Source organism: Syngnathus scovelli, chromosome 15 (assembly GCF_024217435.2).
Source record: "Syngnathus scovelli strain Florida chromosome 15, RoL_Ssco_1.2, whole genome shotgun sequence".
Classification (NCBI taxonomy): domain Eukaryota; kingdom Metazoa; phylum Chordata; class Actinopteri; order Syngnathiformes; family Syngnathidae; genus Syngnathus; species Syngnathus scovelli.
In genome coordinates this window covers 12385292-12403469 of record NC_090861.1, presented here as the reverse complement: position 1 = coordinate 12403469, position 18178 = coordinate 12385292, and the positions used below count along the sequence as shown (strand labels likewise).

The window sequence follows — 18178 nt, the reverse complement described above, 5'->3', positions numbered from 1 at the left end:
TGGAAGTTCAGCCAATTACGTCATATCCGCGGCACATGACTGCGACGTAATACCCGCTTATCTGAAACGGCAGTTAAAAGTAGAGTTACATCAAGTTTTCTTTTTTAATCAACGCAATCATTTACAACCGTTGACCAGAAAGAATCGTCGAAATTCGACGTTCCCCCCAAACGCCACACTCACTCGCTTTTCAGGGCAACAAAAGTACTTCTTTTTAAAAACGATTAGTTGTACTTACCGTGTACGCTCTGGACGGTCCAGTTGCAAGCAGAAAATAAAAATATTTCTCTTGTTAGTCGTATGTTACCATCCGCTGTGTCTTTGTCAACATCGCCATTTTCCTACTTCCTGTTGCGAGACACGCCCACGGATTTAAATTTTGGCGGAAGTTCCGCCCATTGGCGTAGTTTTCGCGTATAGCAAATCCGATTGGTTGGGAAGGGGGCGCGGTTATGCAGCCGAGGGGTCCTGTGATCGGTGGGATGTAAAGTAGGCGTCGACGTCACGTCCGCGTCACGTGACCACGACGTGGCAGACGTCATATAGCAACCGCTGTTTTGTTTAGTAGACTTACAGTTGTTATGCATTGACATAATGGCGCACACTCCAAATAGATTTAAATAAATTAAATAATTCTTCTGCCCACTCCCTTTTAAACAAGTTAACTCTCCCCGCGGATTTGAATTCCGGCGGAAGTTCTGCCCATCACGTGACGTCTGTCACGTGACCACACGCGGCAGATGTCATATAGCAACCGCTGTTTTGTTTAGTAGATTTACAGTTGTTATGCGTTGACATAATGGCGCACTGGTTAGCATGTCCACCTCTTAAGCATGATGTTGCGGGTTCGACGCCTGATCAATGTTAGCATGGAGTGAGCTGAAGTGCATGGCGCTGAAGATTTGAATCTTTGAAATGCGCTGAGGTCTGACGTATCAGGCAGAATGGTTTGCCATCACGTTCAACAAAAAATATAAACTTTCCCACTCTGATAAAAACGTCCTGTGTTCATCTACATATTTTCGTTTTGCTGTGCATCTTTTCCCTGCCATTTCGAGAGCCCAATTGACACTAATAGTTTACTGGAATGTGTTTGCCCATCCTACTTTGTGGAATTTCACCACATGCGCTTTTGACGAAAATACTAAATTGAACTCAAGTGAAGCCAACACGCACAACCCCCCCCCCCCACACACACACACACACACCTACACACACACACACAAATGTTGATATGAACATAAAAGAGCCGCATGCGGTTCGGGAGTTGCGGCTTGGCCAAACCTGTACTATACAACTTTATTTGTGTAAAATTTTCACAACAGCTGTCACACAAACAAAGCGGGAAAAACCGAAGACGTGCGTGTTCCGCCCACGCTGGATTTATTTGCACCTTTGAAAAGACACCGTATTGCCGCAGATGTGGCAAAGAGTACTTTTGGGCATCTGAGACGGAAGGATGTCCAAAGCATCACGTCACCTGCTCTGGTAGGAATGGTGGTGGGACGTTGAGGTCAACCGCTTTGGGGTTGGCTGAATCTTTGGTCGCAGGATGCCACACACTTGAAGACAGAAGCAGAAAAGCAGAGCTAAATGCAAAATGTACTCACCGGTGACTCCAATTTTTTCCCCCCCTGAAGAAATGGATGGACGGGTGGCCCCGGCTGGCCGGTGGGACTCTTGTTATTCTGACCCTTTTTAGTGCGCGTTTGGGGCAACAACCGTTTTTTGTGGCGCTCTCTTCTGGTTCAAGAGTGCCCTGCATGTGAATTTGCCTTTCCTGCCTTCTGATTGGATGAGCGCCGGTGTGACGCGGTGCCTCTGTCACCGTGGCGGGGGGTATACGTCGGCATCGGAGCGTCTGCCAACGTCTGAGACCGGCTGGCAGTGTATCGGAGGTGTCGAGTGCGGTGCCGCTGGAGCTCACTCACCAGCTGGTGTTAGGGCCACAGAATGAAGGCCAAGGAGAAGACTAGAAAGAGAAACAGAAACTTCTCCTCCAATTGTTTGATTTGTCTCTTCTGAGCTTCGATGAATTCTTTCAGCTCTTTGTTCCTCTAGGACGGACAAATGGAAAGTAGCCTTCAAAAGCCAGTAAGCGTGCAAGTAAGTGCCGGGCTGGCTTTGGGCCCTTACCTGTTGCGCGCTGTGCAGCAGATCCATTCTCTCTTGGAGGATGCAAGCGTCGCGCTCCCTCAACTCCCACATCAGGGCTCGCTTCCATTGGTCCACGGCGCTCCTAAGCTCTTGTCTCTGATCCGCCGTCAGCACGTCATTCACGCCAGCGTGGCTGGCTTTTTCGCCGTCCGTGGCGGGGCAGTCCCGCTGCGGTAGCGCCTCGTACAACATGGCCTCCAGCTCCATGATCCTCTGGGCCGCAATCCTCGTCCATCAGTGGTCCGGCGGGAGATTTGAGGGCGGCTTACCTTATGAGCCTGGTCCATGGAACGCTTCCTGAAGTCCAACTCTTCATCCAGGTAGCCCTTCTGGTTGCAGAACATATCCTAGCACAGCTCAAGGTCAGAATTGTTGGGGCACATTGCCCCGAGTTCCCCTTGGCTGATGTCGCGTGTCTGTCTACCTTCTCACTTTCAATGTCCAACATCTTCTGTTGAAGTGCTGACTTGGTCACTTTGATGTATTCTAACCACTGAGGAAAGGCTGCTGTCACATAAGCAGAATGCGAGAGCGTGCGTGGACGTGCGCGTTACCTTCTCGGCTAGGGTGGGAAGGGTCCTGGCGTGAATCACGACCACCTGCTCCTCGTTGGTGAGATTCTGCAAGAGCCCAAAGGCACAGCGTCAACAAGGTTCTTTCAGCGCAAAGCCTTCCAAAAGTCACATTTGAGCCGCCGAGTCTCGTGGAGTGCGAACATAAGGAGTTCGACATACACTTACGGCGTTATCGCCCAGGATGTCCAGCTTCTTCATCAGATCACTGATGACGATGTCCTGGGGAAAGGCGCAAGGAGCAATGTAAGGTGTTCTGGGACCTCAGGTTAAGGTTAGGGTTGCGAGGGACGCCTTACGTACGCTCACGCCGTCGGCCTCGCAGTAGATCTGCAAAGGGCTGAGGCCGTCTGGGAAACGGACTTGCAGAAACTTCAAGACGGGGGAGCGCCACTCCCTCTCCTGAAAGGCAGAGGCATGCATCCATCCGTCCGTCCGTCCGTCCGTCCGTCCGTCCGTCACATCTCTGGCCTCAACACGCTTGTGCGAGTCTTCTCACCTCCAGCTCCAGGATGCGGAACTCAAGCAGTTCGGATATCCTGGATGTGCTCTTTCAGACGCGCTTCTTCCGCCTCCATCCGCCTGACCTGAAAAGACAGTCAGACCTCATCTGCGGGGCTTCCGGACGGGTGTGACGCCAAGCGACTCCGCCCAGCGCCTTTCTTTCCGTCACCTTTTCGGCCAACTGCTGATTGCTCTGACGCAGCAGCTGCTTCTCCTCCACCCACTTGACATTCTAGAAGAGACAAACGCGTGGACAGCTTTGAAATGTTGTGTCATTTTCATCCACAAATTCTTTGGTTGACTGGAAAATGACATTTGCTTTTCTCCGCATTTTCCCAGCCACGTTCAGGGGGGGGGGGGGGGGGGTTGGTCCAGTAATGCCAGACGAATGAGTGACTGAAGAATGTAGCTATTTTGTCTGAGAAAAAGGTGTGCTCATTGATAAGCTTACCTGTCCTTGTTGCTTCAGCGCTGACTCCAGATCTGCTACTCTGCTTTGATAGTGACCCATTTCTACTGTCATGTAACATGGGGGGAAGAGATGGTGCAAATGGTAAAATATGGATTGTTCACAGGAATAAATTGGCAGAGCTGAAATTCAAAATTTGTCCAAAAGATGGCGCCAGACCAAAACATGAGACCAAAAAAGGGGCCAAAATAAGCTAAGCAAGTTAAAATAGAAATAAAACAGGAACACGGTGTCGGATTGTGAGTCACGCATGGACGCACAAATGTGATTTTTACTTTTTGATTTCTTTGCTTGGCTAAAAATGTATTCTGTAACAGCTTAAAGCAATATTGTTAGTCAATTCGATCAAGGGACCCGTCACTATGAGAATAGTGGCGTGACATAAATTGTTTGGAGAAGCACAAATGTGATTTTTACTTCTTGATTTCTTTGCTTGGCTAAAAATTGATTCCCTCTTTCATGAACTGTGTTTTGCAATCGAATTGTTCTGGGATTGAATGATTTTATTAACACGGGTGTCAGTGGGTGAAATTGTTCGGTTTCTGGAGTGATTAAGATTTGTAATTCTATTTCATGTTTCTTCAATAAATGTGTTGTGTATATTCATCTACTTTGTTGTGCGCTGATTTGTACTGAATGTACAATCGATGGTTCGGGGTTGATTTGACAATTTGATTAATGTGCGGGGGGTTATTATGGTATAACATAGGACCGTAATAAATAAAAGTAACATCAGACAATTTTAGAGAATTGAATAACTTTCGTAGTTATTTGAGACACGAGTGAATTTCAATCCGTTTGAAAGTTTGCTTCGTCTGAATAAATTAACGGAAGTGTTTGAATCGGATTATCGGTTTGGTGTAGAACTGAAAGTAATTTAATTATTTGAAGGGCGCAACGGGCCTGTTTCCCCTTTTGACGGGCCGCGTAAAAAGTAACTCCGAACATGTTAGAGAATTAAATAACTTTCGTAGATATTTAAGGGAAGAGTGATTATTGAAAGAGGTGCGTTTGACACTACCATCAGCTTTTCTCTGGTCTGAAAGGAGGAGGAGGGAGGCTCCTCCTCCTCCTTTCAGACCAGAGAACACCCGAGGCTGGGTGAGAACGGGGAGGCTGCGACCCGGCCGGGGGTTGCGGGAAGGGGCGCCACCTTGATCTCCTTCTCGGCGTCGTAGTCCCCTCCGCTGGTCTGGGCTAGCAGAGCGTAGGCTCGTTGCAGCGCTTGATATTCTTGCGTCAGCTGGCGGTAGCGAAGCTCCGCCTCCTCATGCACACACCAATGCAACACAGCACTAGTACCAGAATCAGTCAGACCGGCGACAAAGCACCCGCGACGCAAAGACGAGTCCGATTCCAGGGTGAAGAGGAATGTTTGGCGCCAATACGCTGGCAGAAATGGCGGGCTACCTCTTCGGGTTCCGTGTCGGGGGTTCTGTCGGTGTGAAAAGACAAGGACGATCCGTCCGAGTCCACCAACACGTCTTCGTCGTAGCCGTAAAATGTTTCGATGACCTGCGGGCGCGGAAGCAAACATCTCTCTGAACAAACTGAAGCGACACCTCACGATGAATCGACGAGAGGAACGATAGCGATAAAAAGGCCATTTCATCTTGCGCAACACCAAGCAGCCGCAAACAAACAGACTCACCTTGCAGGACCTCACGCTTTGTTCCTCCTCAGAGATTCTCGACGTCGGTATCGTAGCAGCAAATCTCTCTCCTGTCGACACAAATAATCTGCCTTTGAGATTCTTTGGATGCAAAGGGAACGAACGGCTCCGGCGCAGAAACAAACGCGACTCACGATGACATTTCTGACATGAGCTCCTGTCTCCAGAGCCTGAAAAACCCGTCACCGGCGATGATTGGAGGGACGCTCGTCTTTTCCAAAAGTGACAACTACAGGGTGTGTCAGGGTTTTCCAGATTATCTTTATCGTATGATTATGTTGCTTTGACTTTGACTGCAACCTGTAATAAATAATATTATTTATCCCTTATTTATCCCTATCGCTTATCCCTTCCTACACAAAGTCGTAAAACATCCCTTGCTATGTTTTGACTAGAGGTCAAGGGCTTTCTCTATTCAATCCACTCTTACACCCACCCTGTTTCTCTTAATAAAAATGCTCGTGCAGGAGCCGAGAGTCAGACTTCATTCGTACAACGGATGGACTCTCCACCTGCAGGTGTCCAAAAGAACTTACTTGTCTCCCGTGTGGTTCTTGCAAAATAAGTTGGAGCGAGCGCAACTCTAACAGGGTGCATTTTGCCACTAGCTGCCTACGGACAATGACGTCGCGCTCGCGGCTCATGGTTGACGGGCTGAGCAGCCGGGCGAGTCCGTCGTTTTCAGCGCACAGCGAGTGGCAAAGGCGCTGACAAAACGGGAGCTTTGAGCTGCTGAAAACGGCAAAACAAGTCTAAAGCGTGTTCAAACGCGTGCGCACAATGCTCCTGCTTGAAAGGTCGGAATTTAAGGGGCCAATCTTTTGGATGGCGGCCGCCAGCCAAGCTTTGGACGGAAAAGGTTTCCTGGCGACAGCGAGCGAGCGCGGCGCTGCCGTACGTGCACCGAGTCACCTGCCTGAAGACCTTGGACAAGTCGTCGATGATGTGCCGCTGCTCCACAACTTGAAGGAACTCCATTTCACCGTCCTGCTGGCCGCAACCGCGCTCCAGGTCATTGAGCGAACTAGGCCTTCTCTGTGGAACACAAATGCAGTGGACTCTGTTGGCACGCCGCCGTTGTCCGCGTCGACTTACCAAGCTTGCCATCTCCTCGTTCTCCTGGGTGACAAAGCGCACTTTGTTTTCAAGGCGACACAGCACCAGTGAGAGTTCTTCATTCTTCCTGCTCAGGCGTTTGTTTTTGTACAGGAGTGGCAGAAACTGGCTTTCTGTTTCTCTCAGTCGCTTAAGCTGCAAGCATGAAGTGCGGGATGCGAAAGACGCACAACACGCGGGCCAGAACGTATCCATTCCTTTTGCATCGGTTTGAACGGAATCGTGGCTTTGGCTCCCAATAAAAGACATCTACCAGGCAACCGACTCGCCGCGCCGCTCAACTAATAAGCAAGCGCAATGGGTGCCTCGCTGGATGGCGCGCATCAAACGTAGCGCAAACCTTCAAGCGTGCCGTCAATAAATTACCAGTTCATTGCGCTCTTCAGAAAGCAGGGCGTTTCGATCCTCCAGTTTCCTGATGACTGCGCTGAGCTCAGCGATTTTCAGATGAAACCTTCGCGTGTCCCGATCCTCCTGAGACTGAAAACGCCCCGCAACACACACACACAACCACTCGTTCAAAGTTCAAAACTGTTTTTGTGCTACCTTCCTCCAGCAACGAACTAAGTCATGCGTACTGCAAGTGTGTGATGAGGTGGCTTACGCTATGAAGAGGATTGCTAGTAGCGCCGTTGACCCCACTTCCAGGGTAGTTTAGGCCCGCCCTTTGGGAATCCCTCAGGGCAGCGATCTGCTGCTCGGCAGCCTGAGTCTGCAGCTGAAGGCGGTGGACGTGGCCGGCCCCAGGGATTTATCCAAAACACTAACCGCTCTGTCTTTCAGCTTGATTTCATCCATCTGGATGTACAAACGGGGAGCGCTCAGGCAGGCGGGCAAACTCATTTGCCAGAATTGTGACAAAAACAAAGAGAGCAACCGGCCAATTTTTATCTTGAATCGACTAGAACACCATTGCTGTGACAAAAGCGAAGCGAGCAACCGGACGTTTTCTTCTTGTGAAATAGAATAGAATAGAATGCCTTAGGTGTCATTGCACTGCAGGTATACAACGAAATTGGGAACATAGCCACGCACCGCGCATCTGATCAGTCCTACCAGTCGGCGGATCTCCCTCTCGCAGTCTCTCTTAGTTCGGCTCAGCTCCTCCCGATGCTGGTGATGAGCCGATCGGAGCTCGGCCGCTCGGGACTGCCAGGCCTGCTGGGCCGCTGCCAGGGCTTCTTCCGCGCTCCTGGTGGAGGCGACACCGCTCGGTCTCCCGACACCGCCGCGTCTCCTCCACTTCCGCCAGCAAAGCGCCCCCGCTCCTCACCTGAGCAGACATTGCGCCACATCGGGCCGTTGAGACCGCAACGGAGCGCCGCGACGCTTACTGGGGACAAGCTACACAATACGGTAGCGGCCGCATCGGAGCCCGACGTGGCGTGCGGATAGTCAGACACGGATTGAGCGGATCACCTTGTCCATGGAGCCGTCCCTCAGGCTGAGGACCAAGGCATTCAGTCGCTGGATCTCTCCATCTTTGATTTTGATCACTCTCATCAGCTCCATTTCATGCTGCCGCAGTAATGTCTCCCTGGTAACGGCTAACTCTTTCTGCTTCTCCTCATGGAGTGTGCTTTTGAGTTCCGTCATGGCGGCGGTGGCACGGTGGTGCTCCGCCCGCAGGTCCTGACTTCTCTCTCTCTCCAGACAGCTGACCTGACATGACTTAGACAAACTTTATTGTCATCTTGTCTGCACATGGTGCATACAAAACGAAAATTTCGTTGCACACGGCTTACAACAAAGTAGTGATATTGCAGTTGAATAGAAGTAACATATCCTATGAAAATATATATATACATATACTGTATATATATATATATATATATTACAAATAAGTATAAAGTGCAGCAGTGCTAATTATGCAATAGTGCAAGTAGGCAAAACAGTATTCAAGAGTGTGCAGAGGAATGCTAAACCATGTATTAAACTTCTATTTAAAGGGTTTACACAAGTTCAGTAAAGTTGGTAGTGCGAGATAGTGCAAGATAGAGGTCCGTAGTGTCATAAAGTACAGTTCTGTGAATGTGTGATGCAGAGTTCAGTTTAGAGCTCAACAGTTCTAATGTTCAACAGTCTGATGACAGCAGGGAAAAAGCTGTTGCAGAACCTGGTGGACCTGCAGCGGATTGTGCGAAACCTCTTCCCAGAGGGCAGCAGGGAGAACAGTCCATGGTGGGGGTGTGATGGGTCATTGATGATGTTACGGGCACGGGACATGCAGCGCTGAGATGAAATGTCCTGAATGGAGGGAAGAGGAGCCCCTATGATCCTCTCTGCTGTCCTCACCACTCTCCTCACGTTCTTCCAATCGGAGGCGGTGCAGCCTCCACACCACACAGAGAGTCAGCTTGTCAGAATGCTCTCTATGGTGCTCCTGTAGAACGTCCTCATGATGGGTGGGGGCAGGTGGGCTCTCCTCATCCTCCGCAGGAAGTACAAGCGCTTCTGTGCCCTCTTGATCAGTGCCGTAGTGTTCATAGTCCAGGTGAGGTCTTCTGTGATGTGGACCCCCAGGAATTTGGTGCTGCTGACCACCTCCACAGCTGAGCTGTTGATGATCAGTGGAGCGTGGTGAGGCTGGTTTTTCCTGAAGTCGACGATGATCTCCTTCATCTTCTCCACATTCAGGATCAGGCTGTTGTCTCTGCACCAGCCCACCAGCTGCTCCACCTCCTCTCTGTAGTCCAGGTCGTTGTTGTCTCTGATGAGCCCCACCACCGTTGTGTCGTCTGCGAACTTCACGATGTGATTGGTGGTGAACCTGGGGACGCAGTCGTGTGTCATCAGGGTGAACAGCAGGGGGCTCAGGACGCAGCCCTGAGGGGAGCCTGTGCTGAGGGTGATGACATCAGAGGTGTTCTGTCCGACCCGGACTGACTGAGGTCTGTTGGTGAGGAAGTCTAGCAGCCAGTTGCGAAGGGGGGTGTTGAAGCCCAGGTGTTCCAATTTTCCTACTAGATGCTGTGGGATGATGGTGTTAAACGCTGAGCTGAAGTCCAGGAACAGCATCCGAACATGGGTGTTCTTCTCCTCCAGGTGAGCCAGGCTCAGGTGAAGAACGGAGGAGATGGCGTCCTGAGTGGAGCGGTTTTGCCGGTCGGCAAACTGGAACGGGTCAAATAATGGGGGGAGTCTGGAAACGATGTGATCTTTAAGCAGCCTTTCGAAGCACTTCATCATGACCGGAGTCAGTGCAACAGGCCGGTAATCATTAAATGAGGTGATTTGAGGTTTCTTCGGCACCGGAATGATGGAGGCAGTCTTAAAGCACGCTGGCACTGTGGCTTGGCCCAGCGAGGTGTTAAAAATGTCTGTGATGACCCCAGCCAGCTGACTTGCACATTCCCTGAACACACGCCCAGGAATGTTGTCGGGGCCAGGGGCCTTACGGGGGTTGACTCTCCTCAGGGTCTTCAACACATCGGCGGAGTCAAGGCAGAGTACCTCCTCTTCCTGATGGGGGACAGTTTTAACTGCTGGAGTGCTGTTTAGTGCCTCGAACCTCCCAAAGAAGTTATTTAGACCATTTAGAAAGTCAGAATCAACTTCACCCACCGGGGGGGGGAGGGTGAGTTGTAGTCTGTAATCGCCCGTATGCCTTGCCACATACTCCTGGTGTTGTTGGCGTCGTGGAAACGATCCTGAATTTTTCGACTGTGGTCTCGCTTCGCTACCCTGATGGCACGGTTCAAGTTGGCTCTCGCTGTCCTCAGTGTCTCCTTGTCGCCAGACTTGAAGGCAGAGTTCCGCGCTCGTAGCGTTTGACGTACCTCCTCAGTCATCCAGGGTCGTTGGTTGCCCCGGGTGATGATATTCTTAGTGGTGCTGACGTCCTCGGTGCATTTGTTGACGTAGGCTGACACAGTCATGGCACACGCATGTCAAATCTACATCGGGGAAACTGGGAGGGAGGGAGGGAGGGAGGGAGGGAGGGCGGGAGGGAGGCAAGCAGGGAGGCAGGCAGGCAGGGAGGCAGGCAGGGAGGCAGGCAGGGAAGCAGGCAGGGAGGAAGGCAGTGTCTGTCTGTTGAGGTTTTCACCTTGTTCTTCTCCTGCTGAAGTTCTAACTGGACGTCCATCAGTTTGGCTCTCAGCTCGTCATTGGCGGCCTGAAAGGCGTCCGTTCGCTCCGCCTTGACCCGCCCTGCCGGAGCTCGTTTGGACATCTCTTACTCGAGTCTCGCCCGGTCGTCAGTCAGAGATCACAACATTTGTACCTGGAGAGCACAAACGCAGCGCTGTTTTCCACTGGCTTCGGACTCAACTTCAATCGGTACCGTAACGTACAACATCATAAACATAGATCTAGCTTGACTTATTCATTGAATAAATGCATTTGGTTCTTCAAAACTGCATCACGCAACATAGCGTGACCGAGACGGCCGTTATCCACCTGCGTGAAGTTATTTGGTGAAATGAATGAGATGTTTAAGACACCATCGTTCTGTCTCTATGTAGATGAAGGGAAATAATCGATTGCTGAAGGTCCAAAGGTGTTGTGATAAACAAATAAACATATTAGTGACATATTTGTGATAAACATATTAGGCAGGATAATCACATATGTTAACTTGACTGCCCACACTGTATTTATTTATGGTTATTTGTTAAATCGAGTACTGTTAGACATGAAACAGGAAGTGTTTAACATAAATGGACGACGAAAGGGGTACTCACCATTGTAGCTCCTGCTGGTCAATGATACGAGCCTCTTCTTGCAGTGGAAAACATACAGCCAACAAACACCGTGGAACCTAAAGGAAGGAAATTAAACATTAACATTTAGCCTCAACCAACATTCACAGATACAACGCAACGCAAACTACACAAACATAAATCTTTTTAAACACAATGAGTTGTACTTACCGTGTACGCTCTAGACGGTCCACTTGCAAGCAGAAAATAAAGATATTTCTGTTGATAATCGTCGTGTTTGTATCCGTTGTCTCGCTCAAGGCCATTGCGCCCACAGATTTGAATTTTGGCCAGAGTTCAGCCTATTGACGTCATTTCCGCGGTGTAATACCCGCATATCTGAAACGGCAAAGTTAAGAGTAGAGTTAAATAAAGTTTTTAATCAACGCAATAATTTACAAACGTTGACCAGTCGAAATAATCGTCGAAATTTGGCGTCTGTGGCTGGAAGCAGACGCCGAGTTCGACGTTCCTCCCAAATGCCACACTGCCTCGCTTTTCAGGCCAACAAAAAAACATATTTTTCAAAACAATGAGTTGTAATTACCTTGTACGCTCTAGACGGTCAAGTTGCAAGCTGAAAACAAAAATATTTGTCTTGTTAGTCGTCGTGTTACTAAACGCTGTGTCTTGTTTGCCAGCATTGCCGCTTTCCTACTTCCTGTTGCAAGCCACGCCCACGGATTATAATTTTGCCATGAGTTCCGCCTATTGACGTCATGTCCGCGTCGCATGACTGCGACGTAATATTATCTAAAACTGTTTGTGCGGCATGGTGTTGTTCTGTGCGGTATTGTGTTATTCTGTGCGGCGTCGTGTTGTTCTGTGCGGCGTAGTGTTGTTCAGTGCGGCGTCGTGTTGTTCAGTGCGGCATGTTGTTGTTCAGTGCGGCATGTTGTTGTTCAGTGCGGCATGGTGTTGTTCAGTGCGGCATGGTGTTGTTCAGTGCGGCATGGTGTTGTTCAGTGCGGCATGGTGTTGTTCAGTGCGGCATGGTGTTGTTCAGTGCGGGATGGTGTTGTTCAGTGCGGCATGGTGTTGTTCAGTGCGGCATGGTGTTGTTCAGTGCGGCATGGTGTTGTTCAGTGCGGCATAATATTGTTCAGTGTGGCGTAATGTTGTTCAGTGGGGCATGGTGTTGTTCAGTGCGGCATGGTGTTGTTCAGTGCGACATGATGTTGTTCAGTGCGGCATAATGTTGTTCAGTGCGGCATAATGTTGTTCAGTGCGGCATAATGTTGTTCAGTGCGGCATAATGTTGTTCAGTGCGGGATGGTGTTGTTCCGTGCGGCATGGTGTTGTTCAGTGCGGCATGGTGTTGTTCAGTGCGGCATGGTGTTGTTCAGTGCGGCATGGTGTTGTTCAGTGCGGCATGGTGTTGTTCAGTGCGGCATGGTGTTGTTCAGTGCGGCATGGTGTTGTTCAGTGCGGGATGGTGTTGTTCAGTGCGGCATGGTGTTGTTCAGTGCGGCATGGTGTTGTTCAGTGCGGCATGGTGTTGTTCAGTGCGGCATGGTGTTGTTCAGTGCGGCATGTTGTTCAGTGCGGCATGGTGTTCAGTGCGGCATAATGTTGTTCAGTGCGGCATAATGTTGTTCAGTGCGGCATGGTGTTGTTCAGTGCGGCATGGTGTTGTTCAGTGCGGTATATTGTTGTTCAGTGCGGTATATTGTTGTTCAGTGCGGTATATTGTTGTTCAGTGGGGCATAATGTTGTTCAGTGCGGCATGGTGTTGTTCAGTGCGGGATGGTGTTGTTCAGTGCGGCATGGTGTTGTTCAGTGCGGCATGGTGTTGTTCAGTGCGGCATGGTGTTGTTCAGTGCGGCATGGTGTTGTTCAGTGCGGCATGGTGTAGTTCAGTGCGGCATGGTGTAGTTCAGTGCGGCATGGTGTAGTTCAGTGCGGCATGGTGTAGTTCAGTGCGGCATGGTGTTGTTCAGTGCGGGATGGTGTTGTTCAGTGCGGCATGGTGTTGTTCAGTGCGACATGGTGTTGTTCAGTGCGACATGATGTTGTTCAGTGCGGCATAATGTTGTTCAGTGCGGCATAATGTTGTTCAGTGCGGCATGGTGTTGTTCAGTGCGGCATGGTGTTGTTCAGTGCGGGATGGTGTTGTTCAATGCGGCATGGTGTTGTTCAGTGCGGCATGGTGTTGTTCAGTGCGGCATGGTGTTGTTCAGTGCGGCATGGTGTTGTTCAGTGCGGCATGGTGTTGTTCAGTGTGGCATGGTGTTGTTCAGTGCGGCGTCGTGTTGTTCAGTGCGGCGTCGTGTTGTTCAGTGCAGCATGTTGTTGTTCAGTGCGGAATGGTGTTGTTCAGTGCGGCATGGTGTTGTTCAGTGCGGCATGGTGTTGTTAAGTGCGGCATGGTGTTGTTCAGTGCGGCGTAATGTTGTTCAGTGGGGCATGGTGTTGTTCAGTGCGGCATGGTGTTGTTCAGTGCGGCATGGTGTTGTTCAGTGCGGCATGGTGTTGTTCAGTGCGGCATGGTGCTGTTCAGTGCGGCATGGTGTTGTTCAGTGCGGCATGGTGTTGTTCAGTGCGGCATGGTGTTGTTCAGTGCGGCATGGTGTTGTTCAGTGCGGCATGGTGTTGTTCAGTGCGGCATGGTGTTGTTCAGTGCGGCATGGTGTTTTTCAGTGCGGCATAATGTTGTTCAGTGCGGCATAATGTTTTTCAGTGCGGCATAATGTTGTTCAGTGCGGCATAATGTTGTTCAGTGCGGCATAATGTTGTTCAGTGCGGCATGGTGTAGTTCAGTGCGGCATGGTGTTGTTCAGTGCGGCATGGTGTAGTTCAGTGCGGCATGGTGTTGTTCAGTGCGGGATGGTGTTGTTCAGTGCGGCATGGTGTTGTTCAGTGCGGCATGGTGTTGTTCAGTGCGACATGATGTTGTTCAGTGCGGCATAATGTTGTTCAGTGCGGCATAATGTTGTTCAGTGGGGCATAATGTTGTTCAGTGCGGCATGGTGTAGTTCAGTGCGGCATGGTGTAGTTCAGTGCGGCGTGGTGTTGTTCAGTGCGGAATGGTGTTGTTCAGTGCGGGATGGTGTTGTTCAGTGCGGGATGGTGTTGTTCAGTGCGGGATGGTGTTGTTCAGTGCGGGATGGTGTTGTTCAGTTTGGCATGGTGTTGTTCAGTGCGGCATGGTGTTGTTCAGTGCGGCATGGTGTTGTTCAGTGCGGGATGGTGTTGTTCAGTGCGGGATGGTGTTGTTCAGTGCGGGATGGTGTTGTTCAGTGCGGGATGGTGTTGTTCAGTGCGGCATGGTGTTGTTCAGTGCGGCATGGTGTTGTTCGGCATGGTGTTGTTCAGTGCGGCATGGTGTTGTTCAGTGCGGCATGGTGTTGTTCAGTGCGGGATGGTGTTCAGTGCGGGATGGTGTTGTTCAGTGCGGGATGGTGTTGTTCAGTGCGGCATGGTGTTGTTCAGTGCGGCATGGTGTTGTTCAGTGCGGCATGGTGTTGTTCAGTGCGGCATAGTGTTGTTCAGTGCGGCATGGTGTTGTTCAGTGCGGCATGGTGTTGTTCAGTGCGGCATGGTGTTGTTCAGTGCGGCATGGTGTTGTTCAGTGCGGCATGGTGTTGTTCAGTGCGGCATGGTGTTGTTCAGTGCGGCATGGTGTTGTTCAGTGCGGCATGGTGTTGTTCAGTGCGGCATGGTGTTTTTCAGTGCGGCATAATGTTGTTCAGTGCGGCATAATGTTGTTCAGTGCGGCATAATGTTGTTCAGTGCGGCATAATGTTGTTCAGTGCGGCATAATGTTGTTCAGTGCGGGATGGTGTTGTTCAGTGCGGCATGGTGTTGTTCAGTGCGGCATGGTGTTGTTCAGTGCGGCATGGTGTTGTTCAGTGCGGCATGGTGTTGTTCAGTGCGGCATGGTGTTGTTCAGTGCGGGATGGTGTTGTTCAGTGCGGGATGGTGTTGTTCAGTGCGGGATGGTGTTGTTCAGTGCGGGATGGTGTTGTTCAGTGCGGCATGGTGTTCAGTGCGGCATAATGTTGTTCAGTGCGGCATGGTGTTGTTCAGTGCGGCATGGTGTTGTTCAGTGCGGCATAATGTTGTTCAGTGCGGCATAATGTTGTTCAGTGCGGCACCTAGCACCTAGAAGGTAAATAAATAGGAAGGAAGGACTCACCGGTGACGTCGTCGCCCACGTCCAAGCGTTGTACTTTGTATTTTCATCCTTCTGACAGTGGAAAACATATAGCCAACAAACACCGTGGAACCTAAACGAATGAAATAAAACTATCATTTGGCCACAACCAACATTCACAGATACAACACAATGTGACGTGCGGTGTTGAGGTTAAAGGTTGAGTGAAGGGCCCTCGTTTTAAACTACTTTTTTGAAAAGGAGTGGGAACAAGTAAGACGTATTTAATTTATTTATTGGGAAGTAGTAAGACTTATTAAATTTATTTAATCTACTTTTCTTCCCAGGCAAAATTTGACGTGCTGCAATTCCAAATTTCCAAAGTGAATGAAGGAATGAAATCCTTTAAATTATGATTTTGTATAAATACTAGGCATAAACACAAAATCTACGGCACAAAATGGGCAGACTTTACTTGTTTGAAAAGGACTGGTTACAAGACAGACTTTTTTAATTTATTTAATGGGAAGAAGACTTATTTAGTTTAATTGATCTATTTTTGTTCCCTGGCAAAATTCGATTTGCTGCAATTCCAAATTTCCAAAGTGAATGAAGGAATGAAGTCGTTTAAATTATGATTTTGTATAAATACTAGGCATAGACACAAAATCTACGGCACAAAACGGGCAGACTTTACTTGTTTGAAGAGGACTGGTTGCAAGACAGACTTTTCTGATTTATTTAATGGGAAGAAGACTTATTTAGTTTATTTAATCTCTTTTTGTTGCCTGGCAAAATTGGATTTGCTGAAATTGTATTTTGCCAAATCTTGACTTGAGACCTGATAGGAAGTATTAAACGCTCAGTTAAATCGATACAAGTTGGTAATAAGAGCGAGTAATGTTGGTTGAAGCGATGAATGAAGGTTAAAAGCAATTTAAATTATGACTTTGTATAAATACTAGATATTAACAGAACATCTACTGCGCAAAATGGGCAGAGTTTACTTGTTTGAGAAGGAGTGGCTTATTTAAGTCTAAGATTTATTTAATCTGTTTGTTCCCAGGCAAAATTGGATGTGATGCAATTCCAAATTTCACCACATGATGGTGCCAAATTTTGACTTCATAGGACATATTCAACACTTAACTATTATGTTCAAGGTAATCAGATTTGTTTATTATTCTAATGGCCTTTTCAAAACTATTCTGGATTACTACTTTGGATCTATTCTACATTACTTGGCAACAACATACTCTGTAACAGATTAGGCAGTATAATCACATATGTCAACTTGAGAGTGCCCACACTCAATCTACTTATCGTGATGTGTTAAATCAATTACTGTTAGACATTATTATTCTGATAATCTACCAAATCTTTGAATTGAAGAATTTGTGATTTAATTAATAGCTTGTTGTTATGTTCAGGGTAATCAGACTTGTATATAATTCTAATGGCCTTCTTTTGAAAACTATTCTGAATTACAACTTTGGATCTTATATTACTTTGCAACAATATACTCGGTGACAGATTAGGCAGTATAATCACATATGTTAACTTCAGTGCCCACACTGTATTTATTTATGGTTATTTGTTAAATCAAGTACTGTTAGACATGAAATAGGAAGTGTTTAACATAAATGTTATGGCTACTCACCGTTGTAGCTCGCTCCTGGTCAATGATACAAGCCTCTTCTTGCAGTGGAAAACTTGCAGCCAACAAACACCGTGGAACCTAAAGGAATGAAATTAAACATTAACATTTCGCCTGGACCAATATTCACACGTACAACGCAACGCGGCTACACTTCTGCTAGCGCCTCAGCTACACGTTGCTATTACAAACGTAAATCTCTTTAAACACAATGAGTGTTACTTACCGTGTACGCTGTAGACGGTCCAGTTGCAAGCAGAAAATAAAGATATTTCTGTTGATATTCGTCGTTGCTCAGTGGCTCACGGCCATCGCGCCAACAGATTTGAATTTTGGTGGAAGTTCAGCCAATTACGTCATATCCGCGGCACATGACTGCGACGTAATACCCGCTTATCTGAAACGGCAGTTAAAAGTAGAGTTACATCAAGTTTTCTTTTTTAATCAACGCAATCATTTACAACCGTTGACCAGAAAGAATCGTCGAAATTCGACGTTCCCCCCAAACGCCACACTCACTCGCTTTTCAGGGCAACAAAAGTACTTCTTTTTAAAAACGATGAGTTGTACTTACCGTGTACGCTCTGGACGGTCCAGTTGCAAGCAGAAAATAAAAATATTTCTCTCGTTAGTCGTATGTTACCATCCGCTGTGTCTTTGTCAACATCGCCATTTTCCTACTTCCTGTTGCGAGCCACGCCCACGGATTTAAATTCTGGCGGAAGAGCCCGCCCATTGGCGTCGTTTTCGCGTATAGCAAATCCGATTGGTTGGGAAGGGGGCGCGGTTATGCAGCCGAGGGGTCCTGTGATCGGTGGGATGTAAAGTAGGCGTCGACGTCACGTCCGCGTCACGTGACCACGACGTGGCAGACGTCATATAGCAACCGCTGTTTTGTTTAGTAGACTTACAGTTGTTATGCATTGACATAATGGCGCACACTCCAAATAGATTTAAATAAATTAAATAATTCTTCTGCCCACTCCCTTTTAAACAAGTTAACTCTCCCCGCGGATTTGAATTCCGGCGGAAGTTCTTACAGTTGTTATGCGTTGACATAATGGCGCACTGGTTAGCATGTCCACCTCTTAAGCATGATGTTGCGGGTTCGACGCCTGATCAATGTTAGCATGGAGTGAGCTGAAGTGCATGGCGCTGAAGATTTGAATCTTTGAAATGCGCTGAGGTCTGACGTATCAGGCAGAATGGTTTGCCATCACGTTCAACAAAAA

At 48.6% G+C, this 18178-nt stretch overlaps 2 protein-coding genes and 2 long non-coding RNA genes across 6 annotated transcripts; all 4 read right to left on the bottom strand.

The window, feature by feature from the left end:
* Positions 1-1268: 1268 nt before the first annotated feature.
* LOC137840998 (janus kinase and microtubule-interacting protein 3-like) lies at positions 1269-3260 on the bottom strand. The gene is made up of 9 exons (XM_068653276.1): positions 3229-3260; positions 3033-3131; positions 2892-2951; positions 2712-2777; positions 2582-2650; positions 2427-2504; positions 2137-2370; positions 1932-2057; positions 1269-1562 (listed from the first exon to the last, which is right to left on the bottom strand). Exons 3-8 carry the CDS (start codon positions 2928-2930, stop codon positions 1941-1943), a joined length of 603 nt encoding a protein of 200 aa, XP_068509377.1. The 5' UTR covers positions 2931-2951; positions 3033-3131; positions 3229-3260; the 3' UTR covers positions 1269-1562; positions 1932-1940.
* Positions 3258-6981, bottom strand: LOC125982076 (janus kinase and microtubule-interacting protein 3-like). 3 transcript variants are annotated; one of them, XM_068653277.1, is made up of 8 exons: positions 6857-6981; positions 6291-6409; positions 5354-5424; positions 5113-5217; positions 4856-4969; positions 3685-3746; positions 3403-3465; positions 3258-3316 (listed from the first exon to the last, which is right to left on the bottom strand). In XM_068653277.1, the coding sequence occupies exons 2-6, from the start codon at positions 6388-6390 to the stop codon at positions 3720-3722; spliced, it is 417 nt and encodes a 138-aa protein (XP_068509378.1). In that variant the 5' UTR covers positions 6391-6409; positions 6857-6981; the 3' UTR covers positions 3258-3316; positions 3403-3465; positions 3685-3719. The 3 variants fall into 3 exon arrangements, with proteins under 3 accessions (XP_068509378.1, XP_068509379.1, XP_068509380.1); XM_068653278.1 differs by having other exon boundaries at positions 3685-3749; positions 6857-6979; XM_068653279.1 differs by having other exon boundaries at positions 3685-3749; positions 4856-4966; positions 6857-6979.
* A 4392-nt stretch (positions 6982-11373) lies between these two features.
* Positions 11374-15423, bottom strand: LOC125982080 (uncharacterized). The gene is made up of 3 exons (XR_007486248.2): positions 15332-15423; positions 11741-11770; positions 11374-11532 (listed from the first exon to the last, which is right to left on the bottom strand). It is a non-coding gene; the product is annotated as an uncharacterized lncRNA (long non-coding RNA).
* A 1475-nt stretch (positions 15424-16898) lies between these two features.
* LOC125982084 (uncharacterized) lies at positions 16899-17723 on the bottom strand. The gene is made up of 3 exons (XR_007486252.2): positions 17521-17723; positions 17173-17343; positions 16899-17027 (listed from the first exon to the last, which is right to left on the bottom strand). It is a non-coding gene; the product is annotated as an uncharacterized lncRNA (long non-coding RNA).
* Positions 17724-18178: the final 455 nt, after the last annotated feature.

Excerpts from the sequence above, each read along its gene's own strand:
- LOC137840998 (XM_068653276.1), bottom strand. The coding sequence starts at position 2,930 with ATGAAGAAGCTGGACATCCTGGGCGATAACGCCGTAAGT. Across the intron at positions 2,651-2,711 it reads TTCCCACCCTAGCCGAGAAG|TGGTTAGAATACATCAAAGT; the intron begins GTAACGCGCACG and ends GCCTTTCCTCAG. Across the intron at positions 2,058-2,136 it reads TGCTGCACAGCGCGCAACAG|AGGAACAAAGAGCTGAAAGA; the intron begins GTAAGGGCCCAA and ends TGTCCGTCCTAG.
- LOC125982076 (XM_068653277.1), bottom strand. The coding sequence starts at position 6,390 with ATGACCTGGAGCGCGGTTGCGGCCAGCAGGACGGTGAAATGGAGTTCC. Across the intron at positions 5,425-6,290 it reads GACTTGTCCAAGGTCTTCAG|GAGAGAGATTTGCTGCTACG; the intron begins GCAGGTGACTCG and ends TTGTGTCGACAG. Across the intron at positions 4,970-5,112 it reads CCGACACGGAACCCGAAGAG|GAGGCGGAGCTTCGCTACCG; the intron begins GTAGCCCGCCAT and ends TGTGTGCATGAG.